Here is a 25,038-nt window from a genome sequence, read left to right as displayed (position 1 = left end):
ATTTTTATTTTATTCAATTCACACACATAATAGCTAAATAAATATTAACAGTCCAATGGAACCTATAAAATTTAACTCATAATATAATGACTTGTTTCATCAAATCATTAGTCTATAATTGGTTTGTTTATTCAACACTGAAAAACAAATGATGAAAGACTTGTTAAGATCACAGTCAATTGAAAGAAAATGATAATTACTGCTGATTAATGTTGATGTCTGTTGATTGTACTAAATTCTGTTATATACGTTTTTATTATAATTATACCCAATAATCTTGAAAACTTGTAATGAAAACATAATCAACCTACTTGTTTTATACTCATCTAAAGAAAATATTTGTCAAAGGCCATTTTTTTTACCGTACACCTTTTACATTATAATAAAATTCATAAACATTTATGAATTACAATTAATATATATCTTTATTTTTATTCCTTATAAATATATTTTTTTATTGGGGCCGGATCGACTTTAAATAAGGGCCGGATCGACGTGGGACGGATCGACTTGGGCCGGATCGACATGAAAGCTTTTCATGTGTAGATCCAGTGCTATCTCTAGATCTTTGTACAGTGCTGTTTTACTCCCTCCACCATTCAGCATTTATTGTCAGTGTTCCAGCTAGGCCGTTTTCAGAGGGTGAGGCGCCTGCCCTTTTTAGAGTGGCGCCCTTTGCCCTTTTTACAGTTTCCAGGGCGCCCTTTGCCTTTTTCATGGCACCCTGCCTTTTTGAAGATTGATTGTATTTTATTTTGTTCGTTTTGTTATGATCTGCCATTACGAAATTAAACTTCCTTGTCAACACTATATAAATAGGTAAAAATATGTTTACCTGTCGTTAACAGCTGATCAGTACACATTAATTAACGATGATTTAAACTCATTAAATAAAAATCTATATAACATTATGAGTTTGTGTTTCTTGTCTTATTCCAATCACAATGCCCAAGCGTGAAAGACATTTACAAGAGGAAATTAAAAAATCTAAAGAGACTAACATAAGTTTGGTCGACTTTTTTAGTACTACGTGAGTCTTCTATGTTATATATTTTCAATTTTGACAGTTCCTAATGTGAATATTTGATAATTGAAGAAAAACTTTGAGAATTTTTTTAACGTTTTTCGATTTTTCAAATGCATCTTTCTAACAATACTCCTGGGAAACGTACGATGATAATTGAAAAAAAAATAGAGATTTTTTAAAACCTTTTTGATGTTTCAAATCGATCTTTCTAATTTCTGAAAAAGAGAAAAAATATTTTTTCAGAAATCGGAATACTCTGTTTGACACATCCACGATGGCAGAGGTACCAGAGACATATGCTGTTGCTGAGCTACAGGAACTGTCTGCACATTTTGGCATTGAAGATGACATTCTATTAAATGAATGGACATCTTTTTGTGAACTTATAGGGGACAAATGCAGTCAAGATAGAACAATCATGACTTGTCTGAAATTCCTATTAAATGATAAATTAGGTTTAACTACACTATATCCTAACATTGTGCATTTACTGAGCACAGCTGCTGTATTGAAGCACAGCAGAGGTAGAAAGGGTCTTTTCCCAGGTAAAACTTGTAAAGTGTGACCATAGAAACAGAATGAAGCAGGACACCTTGCAAAACATACTGCATACAAAGCTAAACTGTGACAAGCAATGCTTTGAAAACTTGTGTGACAAGGTGCTTGACAAGTTTTTCAGCATAAAAGTAGAAAGATAGAATTTTATCTGGGCTAATCATTCAGTAATGTACATTTATAATTTGTATTCATGTTGTACTTGTATATATATAAAACCAGTGATTCAATGAAAAAAGACAATGTTTGATTAATATCTTTATTAAAACATGCCCTTTTCATATTATCATATCACCCTTATGTTAAATGCCCTTTTTCAGGATTGGCACCCTGCCCTTTTGAAATCCTAGCTGGAACACTGAGTGTGCACATATTAACATTGATATCCTACCCACACACAATTTGTGTAAGATCTTGTATTATACATTTACACAGCTACTTTTGCATAGGTACTATTTCTGTACCAAAAATCTATAGTACTGAAAATCTACTTTTAATATTCAGTACTATTTTGTTACTTTAAAATTATTGTAATACTTAGGTACCTGTATTTTACAGTACTTGATATGTACTTGAAATTTAAGTACTAAAAAATTTTGGTTACACCATTACATTTTCAGCATTTTGAAAGTTTGTCTATTTCAAATCTCTTAAAGTTATGATTTTCAAACATGGAATATTGTTATCACTGTTGGTATTACTTCTGTACCAAAAATTTCAAGTACAAATCAAGTACTGTAAAATTCAGGTACCTTAATATTACAAGAATTTCAAAGTAAAGAAATAGTACTTAATATTAAAAGTAAATTTCCAGTACTACAGATTATTAGTACAGAAATAGTACCTATGCAAAAGTAGCAGTGTAATATCACTTGGGTAAGCATTTAGTCCAATCCGAAAAAAAATCAATGGCCTGAAAAACTAAACCACTGAATTACAGGCTCCTGACCTCAGACTAGCATAAAGAAATAAGAATGTGGCAGGGTTAAACATTGTTTGTCTAGGACAGTGGTACAACAGCATTACAAACTTTAAAAATCAGTTGGAAATGGCTTAACTATACAGTTGGTATGGAGCACAAAAGACAACAAAATGTGTCAAACATTGTTACAAACAGTTTGTAACATATAAACAAAAGACACAAAAAGTACTTTTACAAGCTATTTTTACATGTGTGAATATGCAAGTAATATTTACTTGTACATGTATAAGTAAATTTTTCAGATTTGAATGATCTTTTCAATTTTTGAAAAATCTTCATTTAGCTTCTGATTTCCATTCTAATTCATTAATTGTAGTTCAACCTTTGGTCTTATTGTTAAAAGTGTGCAAAGAAATCTACATCACACAGATGCAAAGTAACTCATGTAACTAGAAAGGCCTTCTGGCTTTAAAAATTGTGCTCTGGAGACTTGTGAATAGGCAATTTTTTGCTCATGAAATTGTAATTTAATAAATAAGTCAATTAAGAAAGTCAACTTAAAAGCACAGACAAGAACACACTCTATTAGAGCAATTTTGTCAAAAGAAAGCCAAGAAGAGAAGCAAATTTGACTTTTTACCTGAACAAATACATGATGTTTTGTAATAAAAAATGGATGTCCAAGAGAGATAACTCTGCAAACATTTTGGAGCTACAGAGTGAGAGATGTCCCACTTTCAAGATACACTAATGAGGGATATAATGCGTGACAGCCTTTTTCAGTGCAATAAGATAAAATTAAGTTATCTATACATGGATTTAATTTGTTAAAACAACATTCTTGAAAACCTGGCAGTGGGATGTCTTTTTACTATATAAATAAGCATTCTATTGCAATACAGAGAAAATCAATCAAAGAAAATATTCCATTGTGTATCAAAACAACTCAAATGGTGTGAAGAGGGCATACCTGTCTATTGACCCTTTTTTGTGGGTCAAATCTATGAATTTAAGAGCTCAACATAGATTTTTGTCTCGCCTTGACGGAGTCAAAAATCGAGACATAGGTACGCTGTTTCTGGCATCGTCAACAATGTATTAGTTTGTGATAAGGTCTAGTTTATGGTGAACCACAAGTGGTAGGTCAATCTTATTTGGTATGCAGTTGTATTAGAATTGGCACATCTCATTTCCATGGAGATTATTTGGCTCCGTCCCCTTAGTCATGGTCTATTGACTTAGAAACTTTTGCTTAGTTTACATGTATTAGTTTGTGATTAGATCAGTTTAAGATGAACTGCTAATGTTAAGTCAACAATATTTGGTATGCAAATTTATTGGCATTTGCAAGTATCGTTTCCATGGAGATTATATAGCCCCACCCTTCTTCATGGTTCATTGACTTTGAAACTTTTACATAGTTTACAAGTTAATGTTTGTGTTTAGGTTTGTTTAAAGGGAACGACTTATAATAAGTCAATGGTATTTGGTATGCAGCTGTATTAGCTTTGGCACATCTCATTTGCATGGAGATTGTTTAGCCATGTACCTCAGTCATGGTTCATTGACTTTGAATATTTGCATAACTTATGAAACATGTGAAAGCATTGCTATTTTAATTTCAACATTTGCATAATCAAAATTACAAAAGGGCGAGACATATCTCTGTGATAACAGTTTATTTAATACATGTACCTGCCTGGGTCATCCAATAACCCAGGATTTCAGCAGTTTTCACTCATATTCCAGTAGTGACTTTGTATTAAATATAGGTACTTGCTAGTAGAGGTATCGTTTTTTCATCCTTTGTACAGTAGCATACATATACATTTTTTGTAGGTAAATATAGTCTTGTTTTTCTTATTGTGAAAATTTTAATCTTTTAGGAATATGTCTAGCAAAATGTCAAGATGTCCACATGTGGTTTCAGTTGATAGTGTTACATGGGAGGAACTTAGAAAGAAAAGCAAGGTAAGCTTAATAAGGAGCAAAATACATGTACATGTAGCTATTGCCATGGTAGCAAGGCCTAAAATGGAAATGGATTTGTTTGATATTACTAGCATACCATTTGAAATTAGCTAGACCCCTAAAATATTATGTCTTGTTACTTGTTACAGTCTGGTAAATTATAATTGTAATTATTTATTTTTATTTTTGCTGTTTAGCTGTTTGTACGGAGCTCCAAAAACGAAATCAATAAAGGTCCGCCATATCTATGTTTGAGTGTATTCTTTTCCAAAGTTTTTCTGCATTTTAAGTGACTTTATTATTTTGAAATGCATGGTACATAGTATGTTAGTGAGGGCTATTCCACGAAAAATAACGATGATAAAATAGGGGGGCACCTTTTTTCTCTTAACAATTGTCATATATTGTATATGATTTAAATTATAACATGTATAAAGTGCAGACAAACCTGAACCCCATCTTCCTGGTTGTCTGAGAATATTTCAGAAGTATTTTGTCATACATGTAGTTATCTATAAGTGGCTAAAGAGACCAAAATGGCACTTTGTTTAAACAATATGCCAGTTACATTGTATCAATGAAGAGGAACACAAAATATAAAATTGTACATAATTATGTTACCGTATTTAAGAATTTTGTTTTCATCTATGTAAACAAAATTTTTTTAGTTTATGATTTGGTTGCTTTTTCCAAAATCCTCCAGAAAGAGACCGTGGATATTATACAGGTCTTTCATATAACTATCAACGGTTTAGAAAATGGCATGTTCAGTCTAATTTTCACGAGTCCTTGACTCATCTTAGTGAGAAATTTGAACTTATCTTGTTGTATGTGGTGAGCTCTTTATTTCAAGTGATATGTTATGTTCCTAACACTAAATACAAAATATGATGTTAATTTCAATACAATTCTGTTGTATTTGTAGACCCAACAAGAATGTTTTACCTGTGGTGTGAAAGTCAGCAATCTATGGCTGTGCTTAGTTGGAGCATGTCAAAACATTGGTTGTGGAGAATCATCTAAAGATCACAGTTCTGCCCATGCTAAGGTTGTGTTTAATTATCTTTATACAAATAAACCTCTCTGTGCTTTAAATTTAGAAAATATATTGAACAGTATCTTAGTATTTTCATTTTAATCTCACATTGCAAAGCCTTCATGATCTTTTACTGTCTGTTGTTCAGTAATTGTACATTTAAGATTTTCATTTTCAGATAACAATATGAAACCTTCATGATAAGATTGGTTCAATCTCACTCTTTTTTTATGTACAACTGACTATGGTTTAGAGTTAATTCTAGAAATTGAGCAATTACATGTGTATTTTGTTAGCAGATTTAGGGATGCCTGAAATAGTCGTCTCTGAAATATCAAGAATATGGCTGCTGGAAGTGACAGATGTCTTTCAAGAAACATTTTTAACTCGCCTGGTCCCATACACATTACAAAATCTGCAATTGTTAATATAACAGCAAGATAAAAATAGAAAACTAATGTAAATATTTTTAATTTTCAGGATAAGAAACACAGTTTGACTATAAATTTAAGTTCTATGAGAGTATGGTGTTATGAATGTGAAGCAGAAGTCCTCCATGACAAGAATATCCCAAGTTTTGTGTGAGTATAGACATACATGTATGTTGAAGCTTCTGTATTGAACAAGATCAAGTTTTTAGAAGGTTACTTCTGTCCCAGTGCTATAAAAAAATAACATTGATTCACATGAAAATACTACTGTAATAATACTCATTTGAAAGATCTTCTACTATTGGCTTCAAATGCACATCTTGCATGCCAAAATGTTATATAAATTGAATTGAGGAATAAGCCAATAAACTTGATGTGTTTGAGCTTTTGATTTTGCCATTGGATAAGGGACATTCCGTTTTGAATTTTCCTTGGAGTTCTGTATTTTTGTTATTTTACTTTTTGAACACAACCTTTGGCATACCTTCATATGAATTTCAAGAATGAACATAATATCAAATTGTTTGTACACAGGGTTACCATTTAATGTTTGATTTAAGATTTAAAAAAGGTCAAGAAGTTCAAGCTTTATCCCTTTCATTTTTATACGACCGCAAAAAAATTTTTGTGGTCGTATATTGGTATGACGTTGGCGTCGTCGTCATCTGGCGTCGTCCGAAGACACATTAGTTTTCGCACTCTAACTTTAGTTTAAGTGAATGGATCTCTATGAAATTTTACCACAAGGTTCAATACCACAAAAGGAAAGTTGGGATTGATTTTGGGGGTTATGGTACCAACAGTAAAGGAATTAGGGGCCAAAAAGGGGCCAAAAATAAGCATTTTTGTAACTTCCAGACATAACTTGTGTGCTAGTGTATGGATCTCTCTGACATTGTACCACAAGGTTCCATATCACAAAAGGAATGCTGGGATTGATTTTGGGGGTAATTGCCTCAAAATTTTAGGAATTAGGGGCCAAAAAAGGGGCAAAAAATAAGCATTTTTCTAGTTTCATGACAATAACTTGTGTGTAAGTGTATGGATCTTTCTGAAATTGTACTACAAGGTTCCATATCACAAAGGGAAAGCTGGAATTGAGTTTGGGGGTAATTGCCGAAACGTTTAGGAATTGGGGGCCAAAAAGGGGCCAAAAATAAGCATTTTTCTAGTTTCCAGACAATTACTTGTGTTCAAGTGTATGGATCTCTCTGAAATTGTACTGCAAGGTACCATACCACAAAGGGAAGGCTGGGATTGATGATGGGGGTAATTGCCTCAATATTTTAGGAATTTGGGGCCAAAAAGGGGCCAAAAAACACATTTTTCTAGTTTCCAGACAATAACTTGTGTGTAAGTGTATGGATCTCTCTGAAATTGTACTGCAAGGTACCATACCACAAAGGGAAGGCTGGGATTGAGTTTGGGTGTGATGAATCATAAGGGGGTTCAAAAAATTTGGGGAGGGGGGGATTTTTTTTTTTCTTTTTTTCCTATATTTTCTTTTAAAATTTTCCATTTTAAGTTGGTTATTTCTGATTTTTATTTAAAAGCAAATAATAATGATATGGTAGGAGATACACACCAAACAGGATGTGTAAATTATTATATAATAAGTATTGTGCAATAGCAAGAAATTTTCAATTGCACAGTATTGCACAATAGCAAGAAATATCCAATAGCACAATATTGCGCAATAGCAAGAAATTGTCAATTGTACAGTATTGCGCAATAGCAAGAAATATTTAATTGCACAGTATTGTGAATTGCAAATGAAGATACTTCGTATAAATTGCTTATTTCTTGACCAATTTCAATGGGGTTTTATTCTTGAATTCTTGGGGTTCTTTAATATGCTGAATCTAACCGTGTATTTAGTTTTTGGATTTTGGGCCCCGTTTTTAAATTGGTCCACATTGAGGTCCAAAGGGTCCAAAATTAAACTTTGTTTGATTTCATAAAAAATTGAATTATTGGGGCTCTTTGATATGCCGAATCTAACCGTGTATTTAGATTCTTAATTTTTGGTTCCGTTTTCAAATAAGTCTACATTAAGGTCCAAAGGGTCCAAAATTAAACTTAGTTTGGTTTTAACAAAAATTGAATTCGTAGGGTTCTTTGATATACTGAATCTAACCATGTATTTAGATTTTGGATATTGGACCATAATAGGTGAATGTCCAATTTAAAATTTTTAAGTTCTTAGACCACATTCATTCTGTGTCAGAAACCTATGCTGTGTCAAATATTTAATCACAATCCAAATGCAAAGCTGTATCAAGCTTGAATGTTGTGTCCATACTTGCCCCAACTGTTCAGGGTTCGACCTCTGCGGTCGTATCAAGCTGCACCCTGCGGAGCATTTTATTATTTAATTGTTTATATTTGTAGAATTCCTGAAAATTCAGCTAGCATGTTAAAGAAGAAAAAACTGGATGATGTCAGACAGGAATTTAATTCTGTCAATAGTTCGCCTCAGAGAAGTTTATCAGGTGGTGATGAAACTGAATCGGATGATGAGGGTGATAACGGCAGACCTAGGGGTAATATATCTTTTTGGTCAGAATAATTTCAAAACATCAGAACTACATAGTTTACAAATGTACCTGTGTGCGAGTGCCTGTAGGTACGTTGTATAACTACTTTTTATATGTTTCTCTCTAGAATTTATTTGAAAAAACAAGAAAGATACAAAGATTTTTGGGTACAACAAAAATACATACATCGTTCATGGATTTTACATAATACTTCTCTGTTCCAAGCTTTATCGCAGTCAAATCAACATCTGGTATTATGAACACATGTGTCAGTGTCAGTAATTATATAAACTTTCTCATCAGATTGTTGAATTACAGCAAAATGCCTTGAGTGTGAAGGTAAAGGTAATATCTTTGGTTAGCTTGCTTGCTAGCTGAACAGTGAAGTCATTATTAGGTTAGGTATACATGTACTACCCTCCTTTAAGAGTAGACTAGTCCGACAGATAACCAATCTATCTGTCTATAGGACTAGAATACTCCGAAAGGAGGGTAGTATAGTTAACCTTATAATGATTTCACGGTTCAGCTAGCAAGCAAGCTAGCCAAAGATATTACCTTTACCTACACACTCAAGGCATTTTGCTGTAATAAAGAGTAAAGCACACTCCTAAGCCCCAATTCATTTCAATTGCGTTTCAAGGGTATCACTTCGTTTAACTGAACCTATTTAAATGCAAGAGTTACTGTCAGTAAATGTAATAAACATCAAAATATGAAGTGTCCGTTTTCAGATGTTTTGACCAAACTCCTTACCGTTGATCCCCTTCATGGTTACCATCATGCGTGAATGCTTTTACTTAAGTTACAAAAGCCAAAGAGGTTAAACAAGGATTGGAAACAAATGTCCTGTTGGCTCAATTTCTTTTGAATCCCTGGCTTTGGACTGACAGTTGGTTCTTGTAACTATAACTGGAAACTGACCTGATCAGTGTTTACCTCAGACTAATGTGATACTATGAGACATCAGCATCTTTAATCCCTATTGGGTCAGAACTGTTTTTCTTTATTTCAAAGGTTCAAAATCCCAAAAGGATAATAGTTAGTTGCTCCTTAGAAAACTTAGCATGATCAACAATTTTTGATCTCTTTTAAATACAGGTTTGACTGGCCTGAAGAATTTAGGTAACACCTGTTATTTGAACGCAGCTGTGCAAGCATTATCCAACTGGTATGTATTCACAAAATTTGTATGAGTCAAAATTTACATTTGTTTGTACATTTGTCCTTTGTCGTGTTAAAATTAGAAAGTTAGCATAATAAGCTAGTTTGGTGAACAAAATTGTTCTTATTCTCCAAAATAAGAAGGTACAATACTAGGGAATATTGCTAGTGTATAATTCATTTAATATACAAAATAATTATTTTACTTTCTTAAGTAATCCCTTGAAAACAATAAAATTAAATGATGGACTATGTTAAAATTTGCTTGTAAATTCAATATTTATGCCCCCGCTGTACGTCCCAAATTGGTTACCATTCTCTAACTATAGTTTGCCTCAACCAAATATTATGAAACTTATACATGATGCTTATTACCACAAAACAAAGATCAAGTTTGAATTTAGGTGCCCTTACTTTTTCCTTTCTAGAGTTATGTCCCTTTATAATGTTATATGCAAGAGGGAGCATCATCTGTGTCCCATGGAAACATTCCCCATTTATAATATATGCGGAAGAAATTATTGAGGCTAATTTAATGAAGCATTTAGTAAATACTATTCTTTTTTTATTTCAGTCCTCCTCTAACAAGATTCTTCCTAGACTGTCAAGGATTTATTAAACCAGAAAAGTCTCCTATGTTATCTAAACAATACCTAAAACTGGTAACAGAGCTGTGGAGCAAAAGGAGGTATACCTAAAATACATATCTTTGATGAGTTTGTGTAAAAACTATTATCTCTTTTATTCAAACCTTGTAGATATAAACAAATTATCCAAGTCTATCGAAGACCTTCTTTTTACCAATACCTAGAAGTAACAGAGCTGCTGAGCAAAAGGAGTTTAATATTGTTAAAATACATACCCATGTAACTATTGTATGGGTTTGTGTATTAAAGCAAAAACAGTATAAAATAACATTATTACTTGTTATATGGATAGCTGCACTTACAGTGTTCTACCCAGCTTTTGCAATTGATGTGGGAAATCCTCTCATGTGACCAATCCTATGTCACTGGGTGAATGTTTTACACCAAGAATACACTCAAGTTGAAACAGTAAACTATATGATGTATCAAGGTATATCATTACTAAATAGGAGTGTCTCTGTTTTCAAATAAACAGCAACTTTGTGAACTTAAAAAACTGAAAGTAATTACTGACATGAAATCTGTGAATTTTCGGTTTCTTGCCTTTGCCATGTTGTTTGTATTTGTAATATACTGTGAATATGATTCTCCAACAGCCAGAGCACCATAATACATATGGACGATAAGTCCTAAGAACAGAATACTTGGATTTATAGAAACAAAACAAAATCACTCATAAGAAAGTAAACGGCTTTTACCCCTCTAACTACAAAAATTATGGTAATGTTGAAAATTCAAAATGTTAAGCATTCACTTTTTATTCAAATGACCAGCAACTTCATGAACTGTAAAAACTTGAAACAGCAACTGACATGAAGTTATACATATGGACGAGAACTCCTCAGAAAGAAACACACACAAACGCTCCTGAGACGGTAATTGGCTTTTGCCACATTATCTACAAACATTATTGTAATATTAACAACACTACTGCGGTAAAAATATCCATTATATACACAATTAGTAAATTTTTATAGTTGATATTGATAAAAGTTGCATGAAATATTCAAATATGCATCCTGGACAGAACACAGACTCATATAAGACATGTAAATTAGTTTGCCTGCATTATGCTGGGCTTCTCTTTGGAAAAGAATTTTGTTTTTTAACACACTTACCTGTAAGGTATTATTGATTTTTTTTGGTCTTCTGCTGTAAGAACCTATTTACCAGTTATGTGTAACTAAAATAGCTTGACACATAGAATAAATTTTGATTTTAGACCAAGTTACACCATTCCCAGTGGTGTAGTAAATGGTATCAAGATAGTTCATCCAATGTTTCGAGGTTATTCACAACAGGTTGGTTTTATGTGTCTGTTTTTAACATTCTCTTAGAATTTCATCTATAAACTATTGTGTATTTAATATATAGAATCTAACATAAATATGAATGGAAAAATGGCTCCGAATCAGAATCAGTACATGAGTTCTGTTTATAGATTTGACGTTATCACCTTTATGCAAACATTTGTATGTGACTACCTATATCCATTTCTTAATTTGTGTCTTAATAATTGTGAAAAATAAAGATTAAGGTCATTTTATTAACTTTGAAAGAATTCAGAGATTAAATTTTTGCCATGAAGGTGAATGTTATATAAAAATAGGAAGAGGTGGTATGATTGACAATGATACAACTATCCACCAAAGTTCAAATGAAGTGGATGTAAGCAATTATAGGCATCTGTATGGCCTTCAACAATGAGAAAAACCCATGTTAATTCAACAATGATAAAAAATGTATGTTTTATTATAGTTCATCTGTCACTATAAGAAGTATATAAACATAACAGCAATGTTAAATTATTTACAAAAATGTATATATGCATTTCAGGATGCACAAGAGTTTTTAAGGTGTTTTATGGATCAAATTCATGAAGAATTAAAGCAACCCCTTCCTCTTACTGAGTTAGACATAGAGGAACAAAGTGACAAAGAACTTCAAAGTGACCATGAAGAAAAATTTCAGACCAGAACTTCATTTCTAAGACATGATAGACAGATGTCAGTTGACTCCTCAAATAGCAGCCAATCAGATGAGTTCTACGAAACATGTGATTCTGTTGCTAGCGGTAACACAGCATCTTCAAATGAAAATTCTGCTAGTATTGAAACATTAGATACAAGTAACAATTCAAGTAAAATTAAAGCTAGTCCTAAACCAAAAACTGGAAAAAATAATGATGAATGTTCTATTGATGACAGCCATAAGTCTAATAAAGAGAAAAAAGATTTTACTAATGAAAGGATAGCCATGACAAAAAATGAAGAAGTGGAAAGCAGTGCAGATAGATGTCAGGAAGTCAGATCACCTTGGATACAACACAAAAGTGATCCAGACCTGTCAAAAATGAATTCTGTTCCAAGAAGAGGTGAAGTATTGTATTGAAATAAATCAATGAGGAATCTTTACAATTTCTTCGTCTCAATCACAAAATTGGAGTTTGTAAAACTAATTAAAATAATTTTATACTATGTAGTCTTTTGAAGATACAAGAGTATTGCACATTTTTATCTCATTTTGTAAACTGTTCTAAATTGAGAGCCAGGATACATTAAAGTCTTCAAAAATTTAGTTTTCCAAAGTGGAAAAAAAATACTTGTAGTTCAGTACTTGAAGCAAATGAAACCATAAAATGCAATAGAAATCTTTTTGAGGGATATTTTTCATATAAAATACATTTAAAGTGACAACCATCAAATATATATTTAATGTTTTTTGTAGGGAAGCGGAAAAACATACAATATCAGAGTGTAATATCAGATATATTTGATGGCAGAATACTCAGTTCAGTTCAATGTTTGACTTGTGAGAGGGTAAGGATGTATAATATGGACTTCATTATTTAGGCTTAAACTATGTCTGGTAGTATTTGAAACACTGTAAAAGATGAAAAAATAAATAGTAGAATCTGTATTTTGTCCTTTGGAACCAGGTTGTCAATAAGTGAAAGAGAGCTGAAAAAAATTTAAATACATTTGTAAATAGGCATGGAAAATATTTTGGTTATCATCAGAAACCCTATTATAAAAGGCTGAATGTTAAACTTAATAATCAAAACTGTTTACAGCAGATTCCAACGAGTGTGTAGCTAAAGGTAGAATATTTGGTTAGCTTCCTTGCTAGCTCAACCATGAAATGATTATTACCTTAAAATTGGGAGGAGCACAGCACTATATTATCATCCAATGAAAACATTTATATCAATGGCCTGTTTATTATTTATAATATATGTATGTTTCATACAAAGGTTTACCGAGACTACTTTGCAAATGAAATTTCATTTCTTACTCTTTGATTGAAATAAAAAATCTTTTTATTACAAATAATCAGAAGCGGAGTCACGTTGTTTTTTTTAAATATTAACGCCGGGAACAGGCAGTCTTGTAAATTAATGTCTTTTGGTGTATTCCCCACGCATGAAACATTGTTATGTATTTTCTTTATATATGCATTTTTTTTAGAACTAGAATCTTTTATATTCACACAGAAAAGAAAAATTATCATACTACTTAATATCATGCACGGTTGTAGTACTTATATTTAGTTAAAATTGCAACGAAAAAAAAACCAGCAAACAACTGCAGTTTAGAATTGAAAATATTGCAGAATTTATGGACATCCACTTGGTTTGTTAACTACTTATTAGTTTTAGATAAATAATGCAGCCATGAAGACCAATTTTTATGTCTCTACTTCAGTTCGATTTAATCTGACCTAGATTAAATGATCAGGTCATATGTACTTTTGAACACCTTCCAATCTTTTTTACCTGTCCGGGTGTATTGTAAACAAATGTGTATGTGTAAAAGTGAATATGGTCAGCACTTGTCAATCATATCCAACTACATTTTATTAACTTGATGTAACAAATTCAAAAGACAGGTAAAATATATTATTATTTGTAATGTCTGACGAAGAAGAAAACATTTTAGGAATTTCAGCTTTCATTTAACTTTTAACCATTTATCAAAATAAAATTGGCAAATCAAACACACCTTCAACATGCTTGTGAATGATCTTAATAATTATCATTAACTTTTAAATTTAGATTGAAAACTTATTTTTAAACTGACTTGTAAAACTAGTTTTACAATGTTTATATTCTGTCACTTAATTCTGATTGGTTCTCTGCTTAACTATTGACTCCACCCAAAGGCTGGATGTACCTTACCTAATAATGATTTCATGGTTGAGCTAGCAAGGAAGCTAACCAAAGATTCTACCATTAGCTACACACTCGTTGGAATCGGCTGTAAGCATGTCTGCAATTTTACATGTTTTATGAAAGATAAATTAATTGAATAAATTTTTATGTTGTGCTCACACTCAAATGTTGCATCCATATATAAGACAGAGTTTATGTGTACTGTTTTATCCGAGTCAACATTGTGACCACTATCTATCATCATGTGTTGTCAATCATCTTCATAATAGAAACCAGTCAAACTTGCATCTAAACTGCTTAATAGAACACCGACTCATCCTCTTTTTAAAAGTCTTGCTTCAGTTTTTAATCACCTTGATTTCATTACCTTCTTCCATTGGCTTTGTCGTTTGTGTGTCATTCAATAAATGCATATGGGTGGTGGCTTTTGTCTTATATAGAATCTTTTATTCTTTTTTTCAGATTTCAACAACCAAGGAAACTTTTCAAGACCTGTCATTGCCCATCCCAAGTAAAGACCAGATTTTTGTATTACATTCTAACTCACAAGGAAGTCCAATAAAGGGAGGCACCTGTGGGGAGGCTAATCAGAGCTGGATGACTTGGATAATGACTTGGATGAAAAGGTAGTAAATATAAACAACAAATGCAATTATGGATGAAATCAATGTAAGCAGTGACTCATTACTTAAAAGTTCATTAATTTTTGTTTTATGCAATTCTTTGATATGGGAATTAAAATAAGAAATGATTAAAGAACTTATAAATTTATGAGTGTACAAAAGTTCACATGTAATCTGGTGGATTAATGATATTGTGTTTTTTTTATGGCCCCCGCTGACTTAGGTCGGGCCATATAGTTTTACTCTTATTCGTCATTCCGCAATGAACAGTTATACAGACTTTTTTCCTAAACGCCTTCACATATTGAGTTGATTTTTGTCGAGCCTTCGACTTTAGTCGAAAAAGCGAGACATAGCGATCCTACATTGCGTCGTCGTTGTCGTCGGCGGCATCCACAAATATTCACTCTGTGGTTAAAGTTTTTGAAATTTTAATAACTTTCTTAAACTATTCTGGATTTCTACCAAACTTGGACAGAAGCTTGTTTATGATCACAAGATAGTATCCAGAAGTAAATTTTGTAAAAATAAAATTCCATTTTTTCCGTATTTTACTTATAAATGGACTTAGTTTTTCTGCCGGGAAATATTACATTCACTCTGTGGTTAAAGTTTTTAAAATTTTAATAACTTTCTTAAACTATCCTGGGTTTGTACCAAACTTGGACAGAAGCTTGTTTATGATCATAAGATAGTATCCAGAAGTAAATTTTGTAAAAAAATAAATCCATTTTTTCCTTATTTTACCTTTAAATGGACTTAGATTTTCTGCCAGGAAACAACACATTCACTCTGTGGTTAAAGTTTTTAAAATTTTAATAACTTTCTTAAACTATCCTGGGTTTGTACCAAACTTGGACAGAAGCTTGTTTATGATCATAAGATAGTATCCAGAAGTAAATTTTGTAAAAAAATAAATCCATTTTTTCCTTATTTTACCTTTAAATGGACTTAGATTTTCTGCCAGGAAACAACACATTCACTCTGTGGTTAAAGTTTTTAAAATTTTAATAACTTTCTTATACTATTTTGGATTTGTACCAAACTTGGACAGAAGCTTGTTTATGATCAAAAGCTAGTATCTAGAAGGAAATTTTGTAAAAAAATAAATCCATTTTTTCCGTATTTTACTTTTAAATGGACTTAGATTTTCTGCCAGGAAACAACACATTCACTCTGTGGTTAAAGTTTTTAAAATTTTAATAACTTTCTTATACTATTTGGATTTGTACCAAACTTGGACAGAAGCTTGTTTATGATCAAATGCTAGTATCTAGAAGGAAATTTTGTTTTCTTTCAGTTAACATTACATTCAGTCTGCAGTTAAAGTTTTTAATCATTTATTAGATTCATAAACTATCCTTGATTTTTACCAAACTTGGACAGAAGCTTCTTACAATCAAAAGATATTATCAAGTGGAATATTTTTATTGATTTACTTCCTCATTTTTGTTGAGCCTGCAATTAACAGAAAAAGTAGGCGAGACACTGGGTTCCGCGGAACCCTTACGAATTTTTTGTATGTGAGTCTACTATGATGAGTTACAAAAATGAGTTTACGTTTGGTTCTGCTCCACTAATTTTTGCAGAAATTATGGGCTTTGGGCTTTCAAAATGGCTTCAAGCTTTTTTTGCGAGCAGAGCCATTCGTGTTGTTCGACACATTTAGTTTTTTAAAGAATATGTAATTTTTTTATAATATTTTCAGCTGCCTCTATTTATCAACAGAGTATATGTAGTAGAGTCAACATAGAAAACTCAACTCAGCCTCTTATTTTTTGTATGTCAAGATTTGGTATTTCATTGAGAATTTCATTTAAATCCCATGAAAAAATTGAATTCAGTATGTCACAAACCAATAAAAATTCTGGGGACAGTAAATTATGCCCATATCAATTTGGCTCCTCAATGTTTAGCATGTTCTCCTTAGGATGCTGTTGAATATGAGTTAACTAGAAAGCATTTTCGGTAAATAATAATAAAAATGAAATAAGATTTTGCAGTGCTTATTTTAGACAATGTCTAGTCCATATTATAAAAGGGTAAAAGGGATTTGAAAGAGAAGAAAAAGTCCTCCTTTGCACATTAAATATTTATCCATAGAAAATTTATTAACTCTAATTATGTGGGTCATATGATTGACATGTTGTTTTTTTTTCCAGTTGGTTTGTTGGACCTGCAATAACATTACAAGACTGTTTGGCAGCTTTCTTCTCAGCTGATGAATTGAAAGGAGACAATATGTACAGCTGTGAAAAATGTAAAAAGTAAGAATGTAGTGAAATTTATTATATATTTGGTATTGTGATATTTCATATTAATTAAAACAGTTGGTGCATGTTGCCTTATACTTCAGCATACAGTTGTGATATATTGAAAACTGTAGACTCTTGCTGTATTATATATATCAATTTAGCAACTAGAAAAAGAGAGGCAAAAGATGCTAAAGGGATATGCAAACTCATAAGCTGAAAAACAAACTGACAAAGCCATGGCAAAAAATAATAAACTACCAAAAGACAAACAACAGTACACAGAACACAACATTGAAAACTAAAGACTAAGCAACATAAATCATGTCATTGCCGTAGAGTATATAAAAACCTGTGTCATTCTTTTTTTTTTCATACAAATTAATTACACTTCACTACTGTAAACTTGTTATATATTCCAAAGTTAACCAAACCTGTTGATAGGTACAAAAGTATCGCTTCCATTTGACAATGGGCTCTTTAATGAAGCTGTTCCAGTCTGCCATAACTATTGATCACAAAAACAACCTCTTCCATTTATTTCCCTGGGTACCAATTTTTTTGAATCTATGAAAAATTTGTAATTTGTTGAACATTACTTAAATATGACTGTTTTGGCTGTTCTATTTTTGTCCTTTTGGTTTTCATACTCAAAAGAATCAATATTTTTGGCTTTGGGCTTGAGAAGGTTATTCTAGTAACATGTGCTGTGCAGCAACAGTATCATACGTTTTATGATTACAGATAAATATCATATTAAAAAAGAGAATGTATGAGACTTAATACAGCAACACAAAAACCAAAACAGAAAAGAAATACATGTATAGAGGTCTTCATATCATTACTTTCTTCAACAATAGACAAGTTTCTTTACCATAAGTCAAGTTCTGAATTTCTATGAGTCGATACAAGCTGTCAATCAACTAAACAGGGACTACAAAATAATGTATTGCTTTAATAGCGAATCTTTGCTATCTTTTTTTTTGCAAAATAGAAGGTCAAAGATTCATCTTTCATGCCCCTACAATGTGAACTGGACTTCATTAAGATTGCTTCTTCTAAAGAATGTCCTTGCTTGTAAATATCAATTTTCGTATGTGACAAATGCACTTGTTTCATGAGTATATTTCAAGCCTTTACCAAAAATTTGTACATTCAAAACTGGTGAAACTGAAAACCTTTTGTTAATGTTAGACAAGTGTTCAGTTTACACACATAAAGTTATAAAATAATATATTCATTGAAAGTCTTGACTATTTAGACTGGTTTTCTTTTTTCAAATGTTCTATTTGAAAAGATTGACTTATCTTATGAAGGAATTTCATAACACTAAATATAGCATTGCTGATTTATTAAAAGTTTGGTTGGTTTTTTCAGACTCAGAAATGGAATCAAGTTCTCGAGGGTAATGGTCTTGCCAGAGGTATGTAACAACCATTGTTAGTCCACCTTTTTGAAAACTAAAAATAGTATATTAAGCTTTACTATTGAGGTAAAAACTGGCATAACAGCAGATCATCCTACTTTCTGTTTCAGTTTTTAAGAAAAGTGTGTTGATTCTAAAATATATATATATATATATAATTTATTTGTTTTTAAATCATGTGGTCAACGAGGAAAGAAAGCATTTGATAATAATTGATGAATATATTTTCAGTTAAAAATCTAAGAAATATATTTCTAATGTAAGAAATATATATAATCTGTTAGTAATTGTAATTTTATATTTTAAAGGGCTTAATGAGCATACGTTTTATTTGTCTCATATAAAAACAAGAAACTGAGGTATGATTGCCAATGAGACATCTCTCCACCAGAGACCAAATGACACCCAATGAGACATCTCTCCACCAGAGACCAAATGACATAGAAGTTGTTATAGGTCACTGTATGGCCTTCAAAAATAAGCAAAATCCATACCGCATAGCTATAGAAGACCCCAAAATGACGAATGTAAAACAATGCAAACGAGAAAAAGAAAAACTAACGGCCTGATTTATGTACAAAACAATAAAATAAAAACAACTGTAATATACAGCAACAAACAACAACCACTGAATTACAGGCTTCTGACTTGGGACAGGGACATACAGAATGCAGCAGTTTAAACATGCTTACCCTCCCCTTAACCTTGGACAGTGGTGTAGCAGTACAACGTAAGAACAAACTTTAAAAATCAGTTGAAAAGGGCTTAACTCATCAGATCGATACAAAGCACATAAAAACCTTAACAAAAACACAAAAGACACAAAATACAGATCTGAGAGTACTGCCATTAACAACTAAGAATAAAATATCAATCAGTACACATCCAACATCCAATGGATTTAGTGTTAAGATGTCATTAACAGTCAGAGAAAAACATGACCTTGTGCAATGCCACTCAGTTCTCTTTTCCTCGTTTGTGTCATTACAGAATACAATTCTCCCCCTTTCTTGAAACTGACCTAAAAACTTTTTTTATTATGGTATTCATTTCTTTGACCCCCTATAATGAGTTAATAAAAAATAAAATACTCCAAGCTACCCATAATTGTATATCCTCTAAGACGAGAGAGATGGTTGATTGTTTCATTGTAATACATAATAAATTTTCATATCTATTGCATTGTGATAAGAACATTTTTAATTGAAGGGTATTACAGTATTTCAAAAACTGTACAATTTAACTTGACTTCTGAAATAATATTTGTCATATCTTTTTTTTTTTTAAGTTCATAATTTTCTTATTCTATTTTTAGATTTTGACAGTTCATTTGAAAAGATTTCGTCATGAATTTTATTCAACGAAGATATCTACCTATGTAGCCTTTCCTTTAGATAGTCTTGATCTCAAACCATTTTTACACAAAGGTAATTACATAGAAGAAAATTTGATGAGTTTAGTACAAAAATGTTGTTACTAAATATGGAGTGTAGTTATCTTACGATTCTTTATGGCAGCAACTTTTTTCATATAAGTTACACCATTGACTATTTTTAGACTTTTCATATGTTCATCATTTTTGTCGAGCCTTCGACTTTTGTCAAAAAAGCGAGACATAGCAATCCTACATTCCGTCGTCGTCTGCGGCATCCACAAATATTCACTCTGTGGTTAAAGTTTTTGAACTTTTGAACTTTCTTAAACTATCCTGGATTTCTACCAAACTTGGACAGAAGTTTGTTTATGATCATAAGATAATATTCAAAAGTAAATTTTGTAAAAAAAAATCCATTTTTTCCGTATTTTACTTATAAATGGACTTAGTTTTTCTGCCAGTTAACATTACATTCTCTCTGCGGTTAAAGTTTTTAAAATTTTAACAACTTTCTTAAACTATCCTGGATTTGTACCAAAATTGGACAGAAGCTTGTTTATGATTAAAAGCTAGTATCTAGAAGGAAATTTTGTTAAAATTTTGTTCCATTTTTTCAATATTTTACTTATAAATGGACTTAGTTTTTCTTCCAGTTAACATTACATACAATCTGCAGTTTAAGTTTTTAAAACATTTATTAGATTCAGAAACTATCCTGGATTTTTACCAAACTTGGACAGAAGCTACTTACAATCAAAAGATAGTATAGAGAGGAATATTTTTATTAATTTTTTTTCCTCATTTTTGTTGAGCCTGCGATTAAGAGCAGAAGTAGGCGAGACACTGGGTTCCGCGGAACCCTTAGGAATTTTTAATCAAATTGTTCACTCCACTCTACGTGTATTTAGATTGTTAAAGAAACAATTTAAAAATTGTTACTTGTCAAAACCAAAATACCTCAGGAAAACAGTTTGATTCAGGTGACTTTCTCTTAGATTTACATGTGTTTTATGTTATTGTCCATCTGTTAGTTTTTAAAGAAGCTAAATTTGTGGTTATCATGGTTATAAAAAAGTTTGACTACAGTAAAACAAAAGATCCTCTACCATATGCACCACATATTGTTTCAATATGCATGTACAATGTAGATTATAAATGTCAGATGCTTATAATTTCTCTAACAACCAGTCCTATTTAGATTATTTTGCTATGAATGTTTTCATAAATTCAGCCTCAATAGCTACATATTTTTTTATTCCAGACTGTACTTCAGAAGTGACCATGTATGATTTGACAGGAGTTATATGCCACCATGGATCTGATGGTTGTAAGTCAATTACATATTTTGATTTTATAAAAATAATTATAATTATAAAGCAGATCTAGTCGTTCAGAACATTTTTTAATTTTCAAATTAAAGATTAAAGATAGTATTTTTCAAACTAAAAACATATATATTTTCATAAATTTACTGTAAATTGAGGATTTTATTAAAGACCAAACAGCCTATTCAGTTCTACCAGTGATTTTTCCTTAAAATTTTGTGGAAAGGTATTTCATGATTTGAGGAACAAAATATGATAAAACAAATTGGGGGTCACCGACTTAGTTTTGTCACTATAGCAACCTCAGTTTCATGTTTTCCCGAATATTAACATGATATTTGCTTGTTATTTAAACTCTCAAAAAATCCCATTATATCAAACCTACAAGCATAATTCTTGTTTCATGTTAAACAGTAGATTTGTGTCTATCAAATACAGGTTCAAGAGTTTAAGACTCTTATTGTTTTGATCTTAAAAAATATGATTTATTTCATTCCCGCCAAAAATAAAACGCAAGAATGAAAAACGTTTTAAGTATTTAAAAAATATCTATCAGTGATTTTTTCATACAAATTTCAAGAAGGAAAGTGCCATGTATACTCTTCAAAATAAAGCAAATAAATGTATATGTCACCGATCTTTCCAAAAAGTTATGATTTATTTTCATGTTTTTTTCTCGTTCGTTTTGAAGAAAAGAGTTGTCCTTCTTCAGAACATTTAATCTGACGTCATAGTACAAGTTTTCCTTGCTGGCGCACTATTTGAAAAAAATTGCAAATTGGACGTTTGAAACCCACATTTAAATTTTCAAGAATCAAAAATAACAACTATATTCACCTACTTTATTATCCGGTAATACAAGAGATCACATGTATGTATCAGTATCAGATCTCATGATGTTGTTGCCGCACAAAATTAACCTTCAGAAACACCATCTGTCGGAATGAAAAATTGTTCGAAATAACCTTTTACGACGCTTTAGAAAGGAAAGTCTGTTTTTGTCCTCTCCCTCTCATTAGCAAAATCATTGAAAATTAAAAGAGAGATGAAAGATGACACTGGCTAACTTACAGACTATTTGACTATATAAGACTAGATGTGTGGGGTTTTTTGTCGCGTCAATTTCAGAACTTTGCCCTAGCGCACTCTTTCGCTACTGCTGACAGACGGACACACATTAGCACGGACGGACTTCTTTATACCCTTATGTGTTCCGACTAAGACGAGCGTATACAATTTATTCCATCTAGTTTGTGGATTCATTATTTCTGAATATTTAAAATATAAGAAAATTAAAATTATAGGTATAATATATGAATTAAAGTTTTTGATTCTAAAACGTTTTACATCCATTTAACCTATCATAAAATACGATCCCCGTTATTACTACCTCACGTGTTTTGAATAAACGAGACAGTAAATATAAAACAAATAAGTATTTAATTCAAAAATTGATTTAGAATCTAAGAAATAATTTTCCGTTGAAAACTATAAAGTATTTCTCAAAACAGGATGAAATATTATGAATCTAAATAGCTCATTTTGGAAATTAAAACAAAGACAAGGTATGTATAGATTGCCGGATTGAAAATCGAAATTTGTTTTCAATCTTTCCAGTCATTGTAGCTTTTTGAAAGTGAGAAATTTTATGTTGGATCTTATTCTTAAAGCAATTGTTTTTGTCATAAGTTAAGTTTACATCAACTTTAGTTTTAAAATTTTGATTTTAATTTACATTCACTGAGTATATTAATTTCTTATATTTTTTGCCTTAAGCTTCTGTGAGATCAGGCGAAATCTTTATCATTTCTCCTTGAGACAATTTGAAATGAAACAAATGACAAAAGACAATGAACCTTTATCATTTTTATTTTTACTATAAGATTTTGTCATTTAAGCAGTATAGATAAAATTTAACTTCATTGCAAGATCACCATTATTTTACGACAATCTTAAAGAAATAAGTTGATCTAAACATACATACGTTGCCAGTATATCGAAACTTCTAGAAAGTATTGTTTATCGGCCTAACCTTCTGAAAACTCAATTTTGAAAATCACATATTAAGTTAAAGTTCTAAGCGTAAGTCATATAAAATTACCAGTGTAAAGTTACACCGGCGTACGAGATTTGCGCCGATTTAAAAAAAAAAACGATCTTTAATTTGCGCCGATTTGATTCTTTCATTAGCGCCTATTTTATTTTTTTTATCACAAGCTTCGATACTATATTTGCTATACGAGTAAATACATGTACATGTAGTAAACCTAGAATGTATATTGCATGGTAATATATGGAAATAAACAGTGTTCCCTTATGTTTAAGATCATTTTGGTCATATTGTTCGAGAACTTCGTTTTGACACGAGAAAGAAAAGATGGACTTCGTTGTTAGCAAGTACAACAAGTATAGAAAAGATGAAATGACAAGAAAGGAATATATCAGATGTGTGGCATATAAATTCTCGACAAGATAATAATTCCTTGTACTAGTATTACATTTTTATGGATTTTATTGTGGTGCTTTGAAATGCTGTAAATAGAATTTTACTCCGTGATTTTAGTGGATGTAAACAGAGTGCACAAATATCTTTTAAATTGAATTATCCTGCTCGAATTCTACTCCCACATCCCCTTTGTGAGCAGGGGACAACATTTATATACATGTTTAATTGACAATTCATAACATATGTACAACTGGCTAACGGAAGAGGTTCATATCATGAATAAAAAAATAACTTTCACCTATAATTTACCTGTACACAATCGGCGCAAATGAAAGACAAAATCGGCAAGTGAAAGAAAAAAAGTGAAATGCAGATCGGCCCAAATGTAAAAAGCTGAGTTCAAAATTTATATTGTTATTATTATTTTTATTAGAACGGAGGTTATAGATAGTGTAGTCTCTTTTGTGTCCATTTGTGTTTAATTTCCACTAGGTATCAGCGTGACGCTTAATTCCACTTTTCTTGGAAGACGTAGTTTTTAGCGTACACCATGCTGGAATCCGTGAAAAACGCGAAATAGGACGTTATAATTTGACGTTTTTTTCATGGCTAGAAACAACGTCATAGAGCTTTTATGTCACAACCAAGTTGCGTTAGTTGATGCGCATCAACAATAGGTTGTTTGGTCTTTAATGTGAATAATGCGACTAGGTGAGTATCGCAATAAAAAAACTGGCATTCTGATATCTTATACATATATCTGTATGCTGATTTTCCTCAAATTGCAATAATTAATCTCACATTTTTGTCCATTTTTTAAAAATCGCAATAATGAATAATAGAAAAGCAAAGGATATGGGTATCCATCCATGACACAAAATCAGTACATGCACAGCAAAAACCACACAAAAAGCAAAGGAACAGCACTTTTATTGCTGTTCTTCATCTCAAATCACAATGCGACCTTCAACATAGAGCCAAAAATCTCTCACCTGCACACACAATAATTTTTGAATTTTACAGTATTTGATGCATTGACTTTTAAGATATAATATTACATATAATATTACATATAAAATTACAAGATCTATAAGATATAATAACTTTCTCATGATAACTTATGATGACTT

General features: G+C 31.5%; 1 protein-coding gene across 1 annotated transcript in view; it reads left to right on the top strand.

Annotated features, from left to right (window-relative positions):
* The window catches only part of LOC127729726 (ubiquitin carboxyl-terminal hydrolase 20-like), a 34,419-nt gene that overhangs the window by 869 nt on the left and 8,512 nt on the right, over positions 1–25,038 (top strand). Inside the window, exons 2-15 of the mRNA XM_052237600.1 lie at positions 4,391–4,475; positions 5,401–5,523; positions 5,992–6,092; positions 8,334–8,485; positions 9,581–9,650; positions 10,218–10,331; positions 11,513–11,591; positions 12,127–12,664; positions 13,018–13,109; positions 14,924–15,087; positions 17,247–17,351; positions 18,714–18,759; positions 20,078–20,189; positions 21,399–21,464. Of these exons, the coding sequence (XP_052093560.1) occupies positions 4,395–4,475; positions 5,401–5,523; positions 5,992–6,092; positions 8,334–8,485; positions 9,581–9,650; positions 10,218–10,331; positions 11,513–11,591; positions 12,127–12,664; positions 13,018–13,109; positions 14,924–15,087; positions 17,247–17,351; positions 18,714–18,759; positions 20,078–20,189; positions 21,399–21,464 (1,843 nt within the window). The 5' untranslated portion in view covers positions 4,391–4,394. The remainder of the gene's footprint in view (positions 1–4,390; positions 4,476–5,400; positions 5,524–5,991; positions 6,093–8,333; positions 8,486–9,580; positions 9,651–10,217; positions 10,332–11,512; positions 11,592–12,126; positions 12,665–13,017; positions 13,110–14,923; positions 15,088–17,246; positions 17,352–18,713; positions 18,760–20,077; positions 20,190–21,398; positions 21,465–25,038) is intronic.

The sequence above is a fragment of the Mytilus californianus genome, unplaced genomic scaffold, assembly GCF_021869535.1.
Source record: "Mytilus californianus isolate M0D057914Y unplaced genomic scaffold, xbMytCali1.0.p SCAF_2, whole genome shotgun sequence".
In the NCBI taxonomy this organism is placed as follows: Eukaryota; Metazoa; Mollusca; class Bivalvia; order Mytilida; family Mytilidae; genus Mytilus; species Mytilus californianus.
The sequence above is the reverse complement of the archived record's forward strand: the minus strand, read 5'-3'. Positions and strand labels throughout refer to the sequence as shown.